Below are 19,099 nucleotides of genomic sequence, written 5' to 3' on the forward strand. Positions count from 1 at the left end.
CCGCCGCCGCCGCACCCAGTCGGCGCTCCCTCGCCGTCAGTCATCACGGCCACATTTCCGAGGCCGAGGAGGAGGAGGGCATGCTCATGGATGTGGAAGAGGAGGAAGGAGTGGCGACTTCAGCGGCGGCAGCGGCTGTCCGGGGTCCAGCCCACGGCGGCCCCGCCGGTCGCCACCCGGCGATGACCACGTCCGCGTCCGGGGAGGCTGCTGAGGCCCACCTGGCGGGAGCGGCGAAGTGGCGGTCGGCTCGGTCTCAAAGCCGTGTGGCGTTCCAGGTGCCCGACACCGACCTCCTCAGGTAGGGTGGTTGTCGGTTGGGGGGGACTGCGCGAGCGCGTGTGGCAGTGCGTGGCAGTGTGTGTGTGTGGTATGCGGTGTGCGGTGGGGTGGGGTGGTGGTGGGGTGGGGGTGTGCAAGTGGGTCTGTTTAAGGGTTTCGTTTTGGTCCCTGAGACTCCCACTCGGGAGGGGGGTCTGTGCTCGTGAGACCTCGGCGTCCTCTCCCGCCCAACCTCCTTCCCACACCCTTACCTGGCCAGCTGCCGTTCTGCTCCTGTCCTCCCTTGTGCCCCGACCCGCCCGTCTGCTGGACCTGATTCCAACCTCACCTCCCTCCCTTCTCCCCTCCCGCGGCCTCCCGCCCCCAGCTCTTGCTTCACTCGCTCCCCTCCCGCTCCCGCTACCCCCTCTTCCTTGCACAGGAGCACCCACAGCAAGAGCACCATCAGCATAAGTGAGGAGTCGGATGAGGTGGGGCCGCTGGGACTGGGCGGCCGACTGCAATCCCAGGTCACGACACAGGTCAGTACGGCAGTACGGCTGTATGGCGGAAAAAAACGGCAGTGGTAGTAGTTTTGTTGTTGTGCTGTACTACTGCATGGTGGTGGGTCAGTTGTGGCGGCGGCAGAGTGAGGCGACAGTTGGGCTCGATTAGATTGGGAGAGGGCAGTAGGGAACAATACACACACGCGCACGAGCGAGCAGAAATGCCGCAACCCCATCCACACACAGCGATATAAGGCCCTTCCGGATCGGGATGCCACGGATCTATGGCACGATTCAGGGCACGTGCTGCGCCGTTCAGCTCCATGGGGTCCATCCCCCTTGTGCTGCCCTGTGCTGCACTCACCACAACCCCACTCCACCCGACCGCGGTGCTCCCCAGGGCCCGCCAACCTCTCCCCGTGCCTGGTCTGTGCGGGTTTCTCCCTCACTTTCCCTATCCTCAGTCCCCCCTGCCCCTTTTCCTCCTCCCCCTCTCCCCCCTCTCCTGTCCCAGGAGGTCCAGGCGGTCAACCCGGAGGAGACCGCCGACACGCTGCTGGAGGACTCCCTCCTGAACGACCTGCTGGCCTCCGGGGACATGCGGGCATCAGGTGGCTGGCGGGAGGGCGGGAGGGAGGGAGGGAGGGCGGGCGGTCGGGAACAGGAAGAACGGGGACAAGCGGCCGCTGTGGGGACAAAACGTAAGGATTCGAGAACCCCCATACACGTTGCGCCTGAAGTGGCCGCCGGGGCGAGATGAGTAAAAGTAAAGACGTATGGACAACCGCCGAAACAAACTAAGCAGCGTACACAACCTCAGGGCCTCAGCGTGAACCCAAACAAACAAGCTCAGGCTCAGTGGCGACATCGCGCAGCAGCAACCGAGTCAGGTAATGTGGTATGTCGTACCTAACTAAATCCCTAGCTAACCACCTAACTAACCGGCCCCGCATCCCTCGCAGCCAACTCCAACTTTTCGGCGTCCACGGATCGTCGTGTCGCGCAACGCGCCGTACCTGCGGCGACCTCCAAGCCGCCGCAGAGACCCACGCAGCCCGCTCGGCAGGTGTGTACGTGTTGTTGGTGTTGGTGTTGCTGTTGGTGTTGTTGTTACAGGGTGGGAGGCCATTGAACACATTTGGATCCACATATCTAGGATTGAACACCATACAGCACCATCCACCATTACCACACTGTAATACGCCATACGAACTGCAAGCCTAAGGCGGTAGATTCTGCCTTCTAGAGTCCCTCATCATCATGCCACCCGAACATCCGTAGAGGCAGCGGGTTCAGCATTCCCCACCAATCCAGCGTGCAAGTTTAGGTCCGTCAACTGTGACCTTCACTCCACATCTCAGCAGCTAGCCAGAATCCCACGCTGCCTGCGTGTCTGTCCGTCTGTCTGTCTGTCTGTCTGTCAGACTTCCCACCAACCTGTATTGCTCACTTCCTTTCCAACTTAGGAGTCCCAGGAGAGCGAGTACTCCCAGCTCTTCAGCGAAGTCGACGACGAGGAGGAGGAGGGGGACGATGAGCCCGACGGGGGCCGCAAGGCAAGGGACCGCGAAGACGGCGCACTCGGGGGCCGTACGAGCCGCTCCTCCTCGTCAGCTTCACTCAAGCTCCCGGCGGCCCCGTCCAAGACCGCATCCGCGCTGCCGTCCAACGCCGTCAGCCGCCAGGGCAGCAGCAGCAACGTCGCCGCTACGAAGCTACAGACGGCGCCGACGGCGCCGCAGCAGGTCCGGCGGCCCGTACACGAGAGCGGCAGCTCGTCCTTCGACTCTGACGACTCGGACTTTCTGAGTGAGGACGGGAAGGCAGCTAAGAAGGCGGCGGCGGAGGCGGCAGTCACCGCCGCTGCCGCCGCCGCCGCCGCTGCAGCGGCATCAGCCGGCGGCGACAGACGCAAGGGCAAGGCCAAGTCGTCGTCCCGGCGGGGAGCCGCCTCTGAGTCTTCATCTGCATCGTCGTTGTTTAGCAGCTCTTCGTCACTCTTTTCAAATGCGGCCTCCATTAATATCTTGGGAAGCGGTTCCGGAGCCCTCGGTGGCCGCGGTCAGGCGCCCAGTGGTGGTGGTGGTGGCGGTGGTGGAAACGTGCAGCGCATGCTGCTGCGCAGCAGCTCGTCCATGTCAGGTGTACGAAGGTGCGTTGAACGCCGTCACGAGATTATTATTACTGTCAACGTTTTACTGTCAGTTTCAAAGTTCGTTTTAAATTAGCAGGTAAAAGTTTAAGGAGGCAAATGGGAGCTTCTTGTCATACATCGCCGTGCACCCACTGCCGTACACATGGAAACATGAATGCAGGCCTGACTCTGAGCTACCGTCGGCGGCACAGCGGCGCAGTCGACCTGCCATCAGCGGCTTGTCCTTCAGTACTGAGGGACTGGAGATCGAGCACAGCGTCGACGGCGGCGGCGGCGACGATGACTACAGCGTCAGCTTCGACAAGGACGATGACGACCCGACGGCAGAGCTGGAAGTGGGACTCAGCGGCGGTAGCGCGGCCGCCGCAGCCGCGACGGCGGCGACGGCACGGCGGCCGGCGCCGACGCCGTCTCCTGCCCAGCCGCAACCTCGTTACGGCAGCGCACCTGCCTCCGCAGCCGGTCGCGGCAAAGCACCCGGCAACAGCGCTTTAGTGGGCGATGATTCCCTTGGGGAGACGCAGGAGCTAGAGGCAGCCCTCGCGGCAATGAGCAGCGACAGCGACGACGACCGTGGTGGCCGTGGCGGCACGGGAAACCGCGCAGGAGGTTACGGTGGCGGCGGATATGGCAGCGGTGGCGGATATGGTGGCGGCGGGTACGGCAGCGGGTACGCGGCCGGCCGCGGGACGTCAGGTTACCGATCCGGCGGTGGTGGCGGGTACGGAGGGTATTACTGAAGGTAGTAGGGGGGAAACGAGAAGAAGGTCATCCGGAGGGAGCATTCAACAGCATGGGATGCCGCTGGTGTTTACGATACCCATGTGTGCGAGTATTGAGATGTGCCGTCCGCCCGTACATACATGCGTACATACATACGTGTTGGAGAGTGATCAACACTCCTACACCTACCTAGGGAGTGAGAGGGATGGGTGAGGAGTGAATAGGGCCCATGGTTGGCCCCGTAGGCGCGCTGCTCCACTCCTAGGGCGGAGTGTGTGATTTGCACACACACAAGGGGGGGGAGAGTCGCCGGAGGGGGCAGCGCCTCTCCGGGAATGTTTTGGTCTCCGTACTATTACGGCATATCAGGATCATAGAAAAGCTACGTCTTCGCCTGCTTAGCCAGGGCGCTTAGAGAGAGAGAGAGGGGGAGACCAGTAGAGAGGACCGTAGAGGTCCGATGTAAAGAAATGCCGCTGGTGCCCTGAGTGCACATGCGACGTACTTATATATCGTGATGTTAATGTTAAAAAGACGGTTCTGGAGCGACTAGCTCCAGATTTCCTGGTACTTGCGGCTGAGAGACAAAGTCGGCAGGGGCAGAATGTTTATAGTTGCTCCGCCTTTACATGTTAGGAGTGGAGTGAAGAGCTGCGCGGCAGCCGACGTGGACGGCGGCTTTGCGGTTTATTTATTATTTGGTTAATGGACCGCGAGTGTGCGGAAGGAGTGGACAATGTGCCTAAGGGGACCCAGGAGCCACCAGATGATGCTCGGAGCGTGTTTGCAACCGCACCAGAGAACACCGTGCCTGTGCGTCGGCCTCATAAGAACGTCCAAAAAGCTCTTTTATCATGTGGTAATGTGTTTAAGAATGCTTGAAGCCTCGCGTCCCTCCCGAAGCAAAGCAGACGCATCGGATAGTCTGTGAATATCTGCCGTACATACTTGGAGTACGAAGTGGGACGGTGCTGATCAATGGCTCAACATACACGGGTACCGCAACGATAGGTCAGCCCCTTTAGAGGGTTAAGGTGACGGGGGCGAAGCGGCTTTTCCGGGTCCTTATGACACCTGAAGAGAATTATCAAAAGAATGATCATGATGCGCGAGAAGCCTTTCCACACGACTCCACAGCTTGCCCGATGTCCCCACAGAGTTCCACCTTCCGAACGGGGTCACGACAGCGCCCCACATTGCGTAATGGGAAGGCTTCGAGCTTCCTTGAGACGAAGAGATGGAAAGCGCCCAACGCAAGGGAACGCAACGCAACACATCGTCGCCAACGTTTTGATTCACAGAGGCGCAGCAGCCATATTGCTACCTGGCTAGCACCATCTCTCCATCCGAAAGCACGCACGGAAAATCCGGCTGGAGGCGCTCACAACCAACACACGTACAATACACATGGGGATGCGGCAGCACGCAAGACACTCCGATGCCGTGTACCGTACGGCCCTCCGCAGCCAGAAGCCCCTCAGCGTACGTAGTCGCGTTTTCACACCATTGCTAAACGTCTCATCGGCGCAGTGTTGGTACAGCCGATACCGAAAACGGGCCCCAAACAAACAAAACCCCGTTGTATATAAAAACCGGTTCAGGCACATCTCGACCACCTCGTCCGAAACGACTGTGGCTTTGGCGCTCAGCTCAAACATCGCATCAACTCTCTTATAAAATAGCCGTGTCCTGGTCTTCTTATAAGCCGACCTGACAGTTACATAAGCCGCAACCTGGACCTCACACGACTGCGACACCAGATGCCGCCCTAGCTCACAGCCGTACCAAGCCCAGCTCGGCTCGACAGCAGGGGAACGGCAGCGGCAGTGACGTGTACACCTGCACAGCTACCACTTCCCTTGGCTCACCTTGACTGACAACCCGACACACGTCTCCTCGCTTCCCCCAAGCTGGACGAGCCGATGCACCCTTCGTGTCTTCCCTCTCATGACACCTTAAAACAGAGCCCTCTCCCTTTTCCCTCTGTTGCCTCCAAGTCCGCAAAACTGGTGACAGCAGTTGATCAGCCTCCCAGCTGCCACTCTTCTCCTCCGGCTACTGCTGCGGTGGCGGTGGCCCCTGATGACAATCGCCACCAGCACCACAGCGGGTGCTACCAGGCCACGAGTGCATCATCAGTTAGCGCTACTACTAATAGTACATGCGGAACATGAAGGAAGACGGCGACGGTGTCGCTGCTGGCACTGGTCACGGCAATGGCGGTCCTACCACCTTGCCAAGGCCGCCGCCGCAGACACCGCCGCTGTCCTGACCAACCCCATTAACACTGCCATGAATCCCCCGTGGTCCGAAGCCTCGTCGCCTTGGCTGCGGCACGGCAGCTCTGTCACGGAGCGAGCCTTACTTGCGCGCCAGGACTGGTGCCGCCGCAGCGATGCGTGCACGCAGCGTCTTCTCCGCCGCCACCACGACCTCCTTAGCGTCCTTGGCCGCCTTCTCCGCCTCCTTCTTGGTCGCGCTGGCGGCGTCCAGCTGGGTGCTAATGGACTTGACATCCGACTCAGCCTCCTCCAGGCGCGAACGGGCGCCCTGCGACTCCTTCAGACCCGACGCCGTCGACTTCTCGACGTCCCTGCTAGGAACAGCGAAACAACAGCGGAACGGAAAGTGCATGCAGGCCGTGCATGTGAACAATCATCTCGTTGTGCGTCTTGCTGTGGTGGTCACATATGACTGCGGCAGTGAAGTAGGCAACTGGGGCAAAGGCTCTATCGCCCCTTCCACACACACACACATACATACACACACACATACATACACGCACACACACCGGCACATGCCCCTGTCTACCCCTCATTTTCTCAAGGTGGACGTTGCAACGTGGAAGGAAAGAAAAGGCCCGGATGGACAGCCCAGCTAGGAAGTGCCCTCTGAGATTCAGACGGAATTACGTCTCAAGCAAGAGGGGAAGGACGACGAGAGATAAGAGATGAGAACCTGTATACGCCTTAAGCCGTGAATTCACACCCTCAACAGCACCCTCTAGAGTACGAGCCCCCAGTGGCCCAGAGGTCGAGACCCACTTGAGCTCCTTCAGGGCCTCCTTCGCCTCCGCCTGCCGCTCCTTAATCTCGTTGGCTAACTTGGCGAGCAGCTCCTTGATGGCCGCCTGCTTCTCACGCTCGGCCTGCATGGCAAACGTACGATACATGGCAATGTAAATCCATCCCTTGAACACGAACACGTTTATATGCACACCAGCGTTAGGACGTGTGCAAGCAAAAGCTCATCCACAGCTGGAGAGATGGCGAAGGAGGTGGAGAGCGGGATGTGTTACATACTCTTTGCCGTACACGGCATCAGACAACAAACATCCAATTTCCCGCAATAAAACTGCTGTGACGCCGTGCATGTACGACGATCTGGACAACGTCGTACCTGGCGCTCGGCCTCGGCACGCTCGCGGGCTGCCTTAGCCTCCGCAGCCTTAGCCTCGGCCTCCGCAGCCTGCAAAACGCCGTCGATCAGCCACACAGCCCAATCTCAATGACCACCTCCAGGGATCTCCCCCCGGGCAGTTCCCCCCTAAGGTCGTGTGGGTCCTGTGGTAACAAGCTCATGGCACTACACCATGTACCCCATGTGTCACCTCAGGTGCGAGGTGGCACATTAGCAGCCCCGACATGACAACAAAACCGAGATGTAGCACCGGGAAGGAAAGGGCGGAGAACAGCCCTTGCACATGCTTCATGAGAGGGAGTAGCAGCGCATCACATCACACAACAGTAGCACCCGAGTGCGGTGTTTGAGAGGGCACGGCAGGACACGGCGAACACCCATGAGCCCCAGCGTGGGGCGGCCTTAACCCTTGATGTAACAACGCACCACCTTCCGCCACCTTTAACCCCACGAACCAAGGAGTCCAACCCCAAGCTGACCTTGCGGGCGCGCTCCTCCTCTTGCTCCCGGCGGCGACGCTCCCTGTACACAAACAAACACATCAGCCACACGATCAGATATGCAGATGAACATCTAACCACACGAGACGTGCACACAGCACTGCATGACGACGAGCTCGGTTGACCGCCGTACGTATTTGTACGGTACGAGGTCCGTTTTCCCAGTTTCCCGCGCAAGGCAAAAGGTAACGTGAAATGGAGAGAGAGAGAGCTACACAATAAAAACGCAGTCGTGACAACACCCTTTCAGATACCGTCCCTGCTGCCCTGCACGACCTGAGTTCCCCATCATTACGCCCCAGAGCCGCCGCAGAGCAGCTCACCTAGGGTCCTCAACCACCTCCTCGGCGACCTCACGGCGGCCGCGCTGCGATACCTGGCGCGGAGCCGGCGGCACCACCACCCTGGCGCTGCCGAGGGGGGCCTTGGCCGGGACAGCAGCCGCAGAGGCGGCTACCTTGGCACTGCCACCCCGCTGCTCCTTCAGCTGCTGACGAACCTGGCGTGCATCAGCGAGGAACGGCAAATAGAGAGTTAGAGCGGCTTAGAGCAATTGAAGGGCTTTGTGGGAGATGGATGGCTGCCGTACCGCTGCATGCTAGCATGGTGCTTCACGAGCCCTGCACCTGTAGCGGTTCTACCCCTTAACAACCTACCTGCTCGAACCCATCCCATGCCCTCAGCATGTGTCGTGATATGCCCCGCCTGTTTCAGCTCCCGACGACTCCTCCCCTATCCCTCCCTCCCCCACACGCCCCTGCTCAAGCGGCGTCGCGCTCCCGCACCTGGCGCTCCGCCACAGTGGCAGCGCTCTCCAGCTTGCGGCTGCCGCCAAAGAAGGGCGCCGGCTTGGGGGCCTCCTCAGCGCCCTCGCCGTCGTCGGCCTGATGAGACATAGTTGCAGACATCAGAATATTATTAGTTCATCAACAAAGGCTGATACCGCGCCCTGTGCTCAAACCGCACGCAAGGGGTTGTGATACACACGCACATGCACACCACTAAACACGCCTAAGCGTATAGCATCCAATACAGACAGAGAAACAGACAGAGAGACAGACAGAAAGAAAGCCAGACCGGTGCAAACACATCCACCGGTCACAGCTTTGGGTAGTTTTGCATCGGTCAGCGCACCGCTTCACTCGGACACAGGCGCCGCCACGCAGAGGCTGAATCCCGTTCCCGCACCCACACCACCCTCTCGGCACCTACCTGTCCGTCCTCCTCCTCAGCCTCCGCTTCCTCCGTGATGCGCTGGAACACGAACACGACGTCCTCACCGCTGCGGCCGCCGTTCTTCACAGGGAGTTTACATAGTGCAGGAATGGACGGGTGGCCGCGAAGAAACATAGGGAGAAGCGTATCAGCAACCTGTCAGCTAGAGCACGCCGTGCACTTGAGGGTCAGTAACGCAACACCACCCAGATGATACAACTATGCGGGACTATGAAACCACCCCGGGATGATGAGGAGCAGCAGAACAACAAGCGGGCTAAAGAGAGATGGAGCGGCGAGCCCCGCATGCACAGATTTACGGCAGCGGGCCAGTCGTGTTACTGCCACCGGCTAGCGCTGTGACCTGACTGCGGTGTTTACAAGCGATCGTCCTGAACATGTAAGATCATTAGCATTAAATACTAGAGCCATCAGGCCGCCATGTGGAATCCGGCGGAACCCTCCAGTCGTACATGTACGGCACCGACCGAATCCCATCCGTACGCACCTCGTCAGCCTCCGTGTCTGGCAGGGAGTCGTCCGGCAGGAACTGCGCCACACGGACCTTGTCGTCCAGGTACAGAATCTGTAAGTACGGCAAGATAGTTTGATTCCATCAGACCCGAGACACGTTCCCAAATAGAAGTCCTGGATTCCATTCTAAATGTAAGCTACGAGTATTTACTTACGTCCATGATGGCACGAAGTCCTGACCTGGGTTGTGCAATGCACGCGCGTGTATGAGAGCTTCCAGCCATCGGCAAGGGTCATCCCTCATCATCATGTCGTCAGTGTGCCGCCGCTTCCCCTTGCGCGGCGGCAACCACCTCCCATTGCAAGAACGCTGGAATGCTGACACCCCAAAATGCTGTACAGCTGCAAACGTTATACAGCCTCGTCCACAACCAGGAACCCGGTGCCAGCGGCCTCGACGGCGGGAGGGTTTCCACCGATTTGCGGTTCATCACCCGTCAGACCAGAGGGAACTTATCCTAATTTACCCCTCCCTCCCCACACATTGGAGGGGAAACTCGAAATCACCCGAACTCCAACCAACCATCCATTGCCCTCCTAACCCGCTCAGACACCCCCCCAAGCCTACCTTGATCTTGCGCTGGATGTCAAAGGTCTTCTTAATGGGCCCTCCCAGACCGGCCGAGATCTCCCCGTCCGTGATGTTCAGCTGCGCGGCGGCACACCGTCACACGGCTCAGACAACCCTTATACATACCCACCAACAGGTGCGGGTGGTCAGGTGGGTGGGAAGCAGCGGACAGACTGTGTGGTGTTGTCTGCGGCCCTGTTGCGCATGGTGGACGCCGGTGCTACCTACTGCCCACCTAAACACCCTTTCTAGATGCCCTGCCAGCAGCCCAGGTAGCTATAATGCTTAAATAGGCCTACAGACACTTCGATAGGTTTAATTAAATCTTCCGTACTGCACAATACGCAGGACTGGACTGAAGATTCGCGAGCTACGTGATGCGCGACGCCACTTTGCCACGCAGCAGGCGCTAGGCCCGGGTGCTTGGCAGTAGTACATCTAGACTCGATAAAAGTAAGACAACGAGAAGACGTCAGGCGCGTGTGGAAGGAGGGGAAGGGGGAGAGGGAGTGCGTGCGTGCGTGTGTGTGTGTGTGTGGAGGCCTCACACTCACAAGGTAGGTATCAGCGCTGATGGGTTCGAAGGTGGCGTACTGGCGGCTGAAGCCCGGCAGGAAGCCCAGCGTCTTGTACTCGACACTGTTGATCAGCTTGTTGGGGGCCTACGTAAACGGCACATACATACAGACACAGACGTATAGGGGCACCAGACAGGCAGATATACAGACAGGCCAAGGGCAATAGCGGCGTTTCCGTCCCACGCAAACATGCATGCATGCAGATGGTTCAGATGTGATCCCTCCACACATGACCCCTCCCCAGGCGGATTGCTCTCTGTTCCCCTGCCCCATGTGATGCCGGCCGCGTCTCTCCCGCTGTTCCCCTCTCCAGCCCGACACGGCGCGTTCACATGAGGAGGCAGCCCACTCTGAGGAGCTGTTCGGATGGGAGAACTGGGCGATTGAGCACCGGTGCGTTGCCAGCCTGTAAACGTGCTCAAATCAGCATCAAGGCCGCAGCAAGGCACAACGTCGCCTAGCCCGGGCCCGGAGCACTCGAGAGATATTCCACAAACTGCGAACGGCCCCTACCGCCCAGCGGGCGACTACCCGAGTCAGAGCTGCCTGCCTGCCTGCCCGCCGCCGCCACGGCTCCCACACACAGCAGCACAACACCTTTCAACCCCTACCCCCGTCTCTTTCTCGTGCCTCAAGCATTCCGCCGCAGCACGTGCCTCAAATGCCTCCACTGCCATACAGACTGCAGGACAAATCCACACGCCCTTTCTTCTTCTCGTCCTTCACAGGAACTTCTTATCAATTCACCAGTGCGTGGGAGACAGATCCGCGTTTAGACGAAGCTCAGCCCTGAAGATGCTCGCATTTCCAGGTTAACCCAATAGTACACCGAGCCTGGTGCTGCAGCGGCCGTCCACTTGCCACAGCAGTTCCCCACAGCGGAGTTCCCCGCTCGCTACATCTCTACTCGTCCCTCCCTCCCCTCGTTCCGCTCCGCATCTCCCCTTCCGCTCTGCGCTTCTCTTTCCAACTCCTCCCCCCCTTCACCCGCTCTCCCAGAACTGGATCTCAACCCAGTCTTCCTCCTCCACGCGACCCACCCATCCCGCCCCTCTCACCTCCAGGATCTGCTTGGCGTCCTGGGCCGGAAACACCGCGGGGCCCACACCGCTGCGCAGCGGCGGACCACCCACCGCTGAGGCCTTGGAGGAGAAGAGCACCTGGCGGGTCAAGTAGGATGCGGGGGGACATGGGGCGTGTGTGGGGGGGTGGGGGGGGAGACAAGGAAGAAGGAAAAGAGTACCGTAGTCCGGACACGACGGCCTGACGGGGCTTCTCGCCCGACAGGGGCGCGGAACGGCCTTCGTCCAAAGACGGCGCCCCCACGGCGGATATGAAAAGAACCATTTGAGCTTAAGTAATACATGTGGTCTTCTCATTGTATTCGCTTCACGGATCAAAAGCGCACCTTCCACTCGCCGAACAAGAGGTCGCTCTTCAGCGGGTTCTTGACACAGTACCGGGACAGCTCCGTGATCTGTGTGGCGGGCCCGACGGCGGGGAGGAGGAGGGGGATGAAGGGGACTGCTTTCGGTGAGGAAGCGCAGCAGGGGCCAGCAGCCCTTAAACGTCTCAGCGGCTTCGTGCACAGCGATGCAAATTCTAAAGCTGCGATTGCAATCGCCGCTAAGCAGGTTTTAGGTCATGTTAGCGACTGCGCGCACTAGCACTGGCCCACGAATGGGTGACATGCTCAATGTCGGTGTTGTTGTCAGCCGCTGCACGATTGGCAACCAAAAGCCATACTGAGAGGTGTTGTAAGGACTAATCCACCTGAGACTAGATCCTGTTCATCGTGTATGTGTGTATACGGGTGTGAATATGGATCCGGGGCTCCCGTCATGCATGCATGGGCGTACGGCATGTGGTGTGCAGCGTAACATGTGGGTAAGCAAAATGTGGACCACCCTGCAGCTGTGGGTTGGTGGGATATGGAGAACAATCTTTACCTCATCGCTGATGAGGGTGCAGCTGCACCTGGGCCGGCATTTTACGTATGGCGGTGCAGGATTGCTAGATGCAGAGTTGATGACCGCCTCCTACCCCCTAACCCGGGGAGCAAGATCTGAGACGTGGCCCTTGCGAACTCATCCACCAGACTATGCTTGTTACTTTGCAATGACGGGTGAATATCGCGCGGACTCGATGCCTGATGGGTCCACGGATACGTTACCCCTCCCCACCGTGTTGGATAAACACTCCGACGACCGTTTTTAATGTTGTTGAGAAGTTGGCTGGCCCATCTGGGCCCATCCTAACTCACCACGTCGGCAATTTCCTCCTTTAGCGCAGGAGAGGCCTTTGCTCCAGCATCGGTCCCCCTGGTCAAGGCGATCAGCCGTTCAACGAGCGGCTTCGCGCGAGGGTCCACAATTGGCGCTGCTGCTGCTGGTTTAGGCGTGAAAAAGTTGAAGAACGCCTGGCATTCCACGGCAGCGCGTCGCGAGGCCTTGCCGCTCCGAGCATGCACGACTCGCTTGCATACACGGACTGGCCGAGAAGTAGGTGCGGGAGAGGAAAATGCATTCCTGCCGATTGCGCGTCGATGAATGATCGACTGCATCTTATGGTTAATGCGTTAAACAGCAAAAGCGAAATGAATTTGCTCTCAGGGTACGCTACCCAACAGATTACCAATGAAATTCCCTCACTCTTAGCGGCTCCTGTCCCATAGCGCAGGCTCATTGCACAACACTAGCTTTGTTTATTATACGGCAGATCGTCGTACGAAAGGTTGGGCTCAGGAAAGAAACCTGGAGTGCTCAGGATTAAAATGTAACATTCTGTTTTGAAGATGCATCTGTATTCAACGGGATTAGTCTTGTATCCGGGGCTTTAGTTACCGCCAAGGCAGGACAAGCAACGATTGGGTGACCGATGAGCCGAGACTTAAGCCATAACTCACTTACACACGAGTGGCGTGGCTAAATCCCCTGCCAATTTTAGAGCGGCAAGCCTTTCACAGCTCTACAGGAGCTCTGAAGCTGTCTGCACGCGTTGCTCAACGTCTCTGCGTGCGGACACAACCCCTTACGCTAAGCAGCACACCTTGCGATTTGTTGGCGCCTCCGGTGAAGAACGCCTGCACGTGCCTAGTTCAGTGCTGCCACAACTCTGCTACCACCCTATCAGGATGACACGGGTCAGCACGCAAAGAAGGACAGGGAACCGTTCCGGAGCATGCGCTTTTACATTCTGCCATTAACCGTCAGGGCCGATTTAGGCTGGCAAGCCGTTTTAGTACGGAGAACTGCTAACAAAATGCAACACTTGGCAACAACTTCCGAAACATAGCAAATGTCGCAAAAGCCGAGGCTGCGAACATCACTCACACAACGAAGCGAGTCCTCCGGATCAGCCTCCAAACACAATCCATTTCAACTTGGTTTCGATTCGGCGCTACCAGAGGCTTCATGCTGGCCTCCAGCCGTGTGGTAGGGCCCAAAAGGTTTTACACCCGCCCGTCAGCGAACCTCTCCAATCCCCTATCCGTATAGAAGTCCTCAGGGCGTGGGTGCAGGCCCCGCATATTTGCAGTGATACGGCCCCAAGCCACTTGGCGGGTACGCTCACCGTACAGCCCCTTTCAGTCAGCAGGCGGGGCCGTTCCAATTGTCACACATCTCCAGCACCGCGCACATATACTGCCGACCACTCTTTATGGAGCGGGAAGGTCAGGGGCGTTTAAATGTAGAGCAACGTTGCAGGACAGGCGTACCCTTTTATTGATCAAACTGAAGGGTCGTCAGTCCCCTAAGCCCCGGCCGCAACAATGACCTCTTGCCTGCTCCCATTATCGCCGCAACTGAAACTGCAAGTCCTCTGCAGGATCTTGGGCTCATTGCGCATATGCCCTTTCTCTGGTGGGGAAAACCACCGGGTCGTGGTGATGAGAGTCGAAACCCGCGAGCTGTACCGCTCGAATCCAGTTCAGTGGGAGGCCAAGTTTTGCAAATCAGTACATCAAAATTATCTTCTCGCTCCGCCGCCTTAGGAGAAGAGAGTTACGACGCCCATGGCCAGACAGGCTGCACCGACCCAAGGGCTCAAGCGTTCACCTGTGCAAAGGAGCCCGGGCCTGTGAGACGCTATCCAGACGGAAAGACAAGGTTACCATTATGGACGCTCACCTATACGTGCCGCCTTCCAAAACAGACCTTTAAAGCTGCAGACAGGCACCGCGATCAGAGCATGAATCCTGACATAGGGATAACGAGGATATCACCTTACCCCGTCTTAACTGTAAGGGCGGCAGGATAGATCAGCTTGACATATGTACAGGTGCAGATGGTTAACAAAACGACGACCACGAAGCTGTTGAAATCGAACAAAGCTGACATTCGTCCCCAAGTCCACCGCTGTCCTTATGGACCAAGTAAGATTTCTAGTAGCCGAGAAAAGTTGTTGCGTAGCTACTACGGACGGTGGACACTTCAGCATCAAGCAGATATGGGGTAGAGAGGCAAGATTGCCCCGGCTGGCAGTTCAATTCAAAGCATTACAAGCGGCGGTTCAAATCTTTAGCATGCTGGAACTCAAAAAAGGTATACGACTGCCCTCCGATTCAAGCCTGAAGAACGGTGACGAGTCGCACGAACTACGAGTGTGGGTAAATTTGTGGAAAGCAATTTCCCTGTAATCCCAGTGGTAAGTTAGCAATTTCTATGTTTGTTGCGTTGCAGGCAACTGTAATGTCGTACGCAGGTGCAGCTCTTGATTCTGCACCTAGCATTTTGCTGGTTAAGCAAGAAAGCCTTACGCAGAATGGCTGAAGCAGTTTGCACGATGGCAGCGCCCTTTCAACGCGACATATTAACACCGTTACAAGCGTGATGCCCCATGCGCAGAGTATGTACGGGATCCATGCCACCGGACAAAAAAATGCATGGATACCCCCTCAAGCGGTCTGAATTTAAGTATCCACACGTATGAAAAAACGGTTCGACATCCAAAGGAGCGACTCCGCTAGCGCTTGAAGGGTCAGCTCTCGCTGGGACGTAGCACATTCTCGCTCAGCATCCGCCATCGCAGCCCGGCATCCATCCACAGTGGCAGCCCACAGCCATGTAAGCTGAGCAGTTTTACTCTTTGAGCCAGGGAGTCATGGTCTGCTCCCAGGATACAAGGCCCTCCTTGAACCAGAGCCCTGCAGGGCAGCAAAGGAGGGATGCGGAAGGGAGAAGTTTTAGGAGCCTATCCATGCCATAGACGTACATGGATGCATCGATCGCAAGATGCAGCGCTTATTCCACAGCCGTTATAGAACACGATGTCTACTTCGGATAGGTGCACAACCTCTGCAATGACCGCCACATGCTCGAGGAAAAAACCCACCAAACCGAGACAGTACCAGAGATTGGTTTCGTGAATTATGCAACAGGCACCCAGGCACTCCTTCCGCCCCGCATGCTACGCGCCCCAGGCTGACACGGGCCTGGACACATGTCAGGCCTGACATGGCCTGGCTGGCTATGGGTGTGAATATCACATCAACCCTATGTCCCTTCCATACGGCCCAACGGAATCCCACGCTCCGAGAATTCCGAGCTGCTCAAGCCGCTCATATCTCACCCGCTTCGCGCTCCCCGTTCTCCGGGCTGTCGCTGCCGTGGATGACGTTCCGACCCACTTCGATAGCGAAGTCGCCACGGATGGTACCCGGCTCAGAGGCCAGGGGGTTGGTGGCGCCAATCATTTTGCGGGCGGTGGCCACAACACCCTTGCCTTCCCAAACCTACAGTCCAGGGGACAAGCAAACGTGAAAAAGGCATGTATGCCAAACCCGCCCCCTGAGCCGTGGGCAGCAAGGAGTTGCGTGTGGGCACGCAGATGATGAGCACCCAGCCAGAAGGACTTCCCGTCAAAAGCACGACATAGCAGCTGTCCCGCTACACCTGTCCAAACTGTGACATGCGGCTTCTGTGACTGCGCACTCAGACACCGTGTCCGGGAAAGGTACCGTACTGTGCCGCTATCTCAATGGCATCGCGCAATGTCCGAATTGCAGCGCGCTTACCATGCACACGACAGGCCCAGACAGGATGTAGTTAACGAGGTCCTTGTAAAACGGCTTCGCGCTCAGGTCCTTGTAATGCTCCTCAGCTACCTCGCGAGGAGTCTGGTAGAGCTTCAGGGCCGCAAGCTTGTAGCCTTTACGCTCAAAACGTGAGATAATGTCGCCAACAAGGCCACGCTGAACACCATCGGGTTTAACCATAATGTAAGAGATCTCAGCACGCACGGGCACAGCAGCAGTGGGCCGAGCACGAACGCGCATGCCCGGGGCCGGGCGCACGGCGGCGCGCCGAGCCACAGGGCCGGACGTAAATGCCGCTGGCCGAGTTTGCCTAGAGGTCAACATTTTTTACTCGCAAGGAAATTGAACCTATCGTGTTTTTGGAAATTATAGACACAAAATGGCGTTACCCACAAGTTATTGTTGTGGTTCTGGAGCGAGAACTCTGACGGAGCGCCTTCCGCATAAGGATGATCGAAGCAGTTATATAAACAAGATGTTTTCATTGAAGGATCTGCCTAACTGGAAATTCAAAATGAAGGAGCACCAAAATCTACATAATCCAGGGATTTTTGCAGTGAGTCCATTCCTTGCGAGATGCTATGCGCCAGCAATGCAATAACACATAAACCGTGGTGCAATACACCATACTCAGTCCCGGTAACCCCGTCCAGCAGAACACCCTTCCTCGCCGTCATAATCCTCAGGTTGTCTTCTCCCACTGTGACTTGTAGGACCTCGGAAGCGCCCTGAGGGTTTGCAGGGTATGGCGGTCCGCGCTTGCGAGTAGGGTGGTGCGTCTGGCTTTGACGGCTCAGTAGCAGTCCCGGGTATCCTCCATGGCAGCACATACGAGTCTTGGCTGAGGGCCATCGAATCCTTCTCCAAGGCCAGGTTAGTGCTTCGAGCTGCCTATTGGGGAGAGGTACCTCCTGGCCCTGGGGCCCTGGCACTGCCAATATCTTAGGCGATGGCACGATTGATGCCGTACCATAAAAACAATACGATGTGATTTGCGTCCACACTCTGCAACCTCGTGGTCGTCCTCCGTAGTTAGAGGCGCAGCACCGTCAGCCCCTCTCCTGTCCTCAGCCCTGAGTGACGTTGCTTGATCCTTTGAGCCTTCCCTAAGGCATCCTGTTGCTTGATCCTTTGACCCTTCCCATGCCGCCATCCTTTGACCCTTCCCTAAGGCATCCTGTCCCAAACCTATCGTCGCCAGCTGCATTGCCCTCCGCGTCACCCAAGGCCCCGAGTCACGGGCCACCTACACGGATATTCACACCACAGCCCTAACAGGAGCTGCCACGCGGCCCGCCCTTCAGGACCTCCTCTCCCACGCAACCTCCCTGGAGCTTGTGCTGAGTCCAGGGCCCTGGCCGCGTAGCTCTACCGGGGCCACATCGCGCGGCTCGCACCTCCAGCCCCGCCTCCAGCAGCCCTTGCAGCCCCAGCACCCGCATGGCCTGGCCTGCATCCGCCAGCGCTCTGCTCTGCCAGCGGCGGCCAGAATTCCTTAGCCTGCGTGAAGCGCCTCCACATTCGGAGCGCCGCCTGGCGCTTGACTCCCTCCTTGGCAGGCCTGGCGGAGCTGCTGCCAGCGCTTACTTGCTTGGACCTGGCCCCGGGCATGCAAGAGCTGGGCAGTAGCACTGGCTTCTGCTCATTTCCCCTCAATGGGATTGCGATTGGTCGCGCCGACGAGGACCTGTCACTTGCTGAGGTCGGCGGGTGCTATGCCATCGAGGGGCGGCGACAGCAGCCAAAGCAGCCTGGTGGCCGTGGGGCCCTTCCGGGACCACTCAACCGCAACGGCACTATTCCTGGGACTGCCGCGGTATCTGCGTCATCTGAGCGCGGCGGTCCGCATCGGCGAACACGACAGGATGGCGGCATGGGCCGCCGTGATGTCCGGCCAGCCCCGGCGGCTACGGCTGCTGGGGCCACTGTGCCGCTCGCCGGACTTGGCAGCGGCGGTAGTGGGCTGGGCCTGGGGCCTGCCATGCTTGAAGCGCCACAGCCATCTTGACCTGGACGGGCAGCTGTATGACGACCCAGATGGCTGGTCAAGCAGCTACTGAAAGGGCGTTTTCCTGGCACTGACGCAGCTCCGTGCTTTGCAGGTGCGGCTATGGGTTGTGTCTTGCGGGTTAGGGAGGAGGGGCACAGGATCACCGCCAGACTGGCAGCCTGTGGCGGTCAGCGAAATAGCAAGCCGGTATTGGCCCAGGGCTCATGCTGTGCTGATCGCGGGTCTTGGGTACGGATGGTTGACATGTGCAACAGGCCTTACTGGGAGGCCAGGGTACAGCCAAGGTGCAAAAAGGCCCATAACACGTGTTGCCGCCAGTGCCTAAAGAGCAAAGGCACAACCGTAATATGGATGCGAGGATTACAGTTGCGACGGCCAGCTAGGATGAAGGTCACGGGAGCGGGCTGGGTCGAAGCTTTTGCCTATAGGCTAAGGCTCCACGACAAAAGGAAGTGGGGCTTTAGAATCCGCCTTTGGTTTCCGTAGGGGTTACACTAGGGATCACAAAATGTTGGGGCTGGTTACGTACCCCCGTCAGGGTCCGTTGTGGCCCTTTGGTTTGCGCTTAGATTCCGACTTTGGCGTTTA

At 58.2% G+C, this 19,099-nt stretch overlaps 5 protein-coding genes across 5 annotated transcripts in view; 2 read left to right on the top strand and 3 right to left on the bottom strand.

Moving 5' to 3' along the window:
• Positions 1-3,417, top strand: part of VOLCADRAFT_95994 (uncharacterized protein) — a gene marked incomplete at both ends in the record, with an annotated part of 8,854 nt that extends 5,437 nt beyond the window's left edge. Inside the window, 7 exons of the mRNA XM_002955024.1 lie at positions 41-301; positions 704-803; positions 1,282-1,378; positions 1,730-1,833; positions 2,234-2,919; positions 3,083-3,273; positions 3,365-3,417. Of these exons, the coding sequence (XP_002955070.1) occupies positions 41-301; positions 704-803; positions 1,282-1,378; positions 1,730-1,833; positions 2,234-2,919; positions 3,083-3,273; positions 3,365-3,417 (1,492 nt within the window). The remainder of the gene's footprint in view (positions 1-40; positions 302-703; positions 804-1,281; positions 1,379-1,729; positions 1,834-2,233; positions 2,920-3,082; positions 3,274-3,364) is intronic.
• A 2,589-nt stretch (positions 3,418-6,006) lies between these two features.
• On the bottom strand, positions 6,007-14,438 carry VOLCADRAFT_106656 (uncharacterized protein; the record flags this gene model as incomplete). Its single annotated transcript, XM_002955083.1, has 14 exons — positions 13,937-14,438; positions 12,727-12,919; positions 11,872-11,940; positions 11,522-11,623; positions 10,440-10,547; positions 9,883-9,963; positions 9,289-9,366; positions 8,778-8,861; positions 8,351-8,449; positions 7,889-8,064; positions 7,545-7,587; positions 7,045-7,113; positions 6,690-6,793; positions 6,007-6,238 (listed from the first exon to the last, which is right to left on the bottom strand). Exons 1-14 carry the CDS (start codon positions 13,990-13,992, stop codon positions 6,007-6,009), a joined length of 1,494 nt encoding a protein of 497 aa, XP_002955129.1. The 5' UTR covers positions 13,993-14,438.
• A 15-nt stretch (positions 14,439-14,453) lies between these two features.
• On the bottom strand, positions 14,454-14,803 carry VOLCADRAFT_65530 (uncharacterized protein; the record flags this gene model as incomplete). The annotated part of the gene is made up of 3 exons (XM_002955084.1): positions 14,454-14,521; positions 14,594-14,628; positions 14,694-14,803. The coding sequence occupies 3 exons, from the start codon at positions 14,801-14,803 to the stop codon at positions 14,454-14,456; spliced, it is 213 nt and encodes a 70-aa protein (XP_002955130.1).
• A 465-nt stretch (positions 14,804-15,268) lies between these two features.
• Positions 15,269-16,852, bottom strand: VOLCADRAFT_106657 (uncharacterized protein). The gene is made up of 3 exons (XM_002955085.1): positions 16,480-16,852; positions 16,035-16,197; positions 15,269-15,609 (listed from the first exon to the last, which is right to left on the bottom strand). The coding sequence occupies exons 1-3, from the start codon at positions 16,822-16,824 to the stop codon at positions 15,545-15,547; spliced, it is 573 nt and encodes a 190-aa protein (XP_002955131.1). The 5' UTR covers positions 16,825-16,852; the 3' UTR covers positions 15,269-15,544.
• A 162-nt stretch (positions 16,853-17,014) lies between these two features.
• Positions 17,015-18,508, top strand: VOLCADRAFT_95998 (uncharacterized protein; the record flags this gene model as incomplete). The annotated part of the gene is made up of 3 exons (XM_002955025.1): positions 17,015-17,056; positions 17,214-17,273; positions 17,867-18,508. 3 exons carry the CDS (start codon positions 17,015-17,017, stop codon positions 18,506-18,508), a joined length of 744 nt encoding a protein of 247 aa, XP_002955071.1.
• Between the last annotated feature and the right edge of the window lie 591 nt (positions 18,509-19,099).

The sequence above is a fragment of the Volvox carteri genome, assembly GCF_000143455.1.
Source record: "Volvox carteri f. nagariensis unplaced genomic scaffold VOLCAscaffold_48, whole genome shotgun sequence".
NCBI lineage: Eukaryota > Viridiplantae > Chlorophyta > Chlorophyceae > Chlamydomonadales > Volvocaceae > Volvox > Volvox carteri.

Bases quoted from the DNA above. Each gene is read 5' to 3' on its own strand.
- VOLCADRAFT_106657 (XM_002955085.1), bottom strand. From the start codon at position 16,824: ATGTTGACCTCTAGGCAAACTCGGCCAGCGGCATTTACGTCCGGCCCT. The intron at 16,198-16,479 runs GTAAGCGCGCTG...CCTGGACTGTAG, and splicing joins CTGGGCCTGTCGTGTGCATG to GTTTGGGAAGGCAAGGGTGT. The intron at 15,610-16,034 runs GTGAGATATGAG...GCTGCCCTGCAG, and splicing joins GAACGGGGAGCGCGAAGCGG to GGCTCTGGTTCAAGGAGGGC.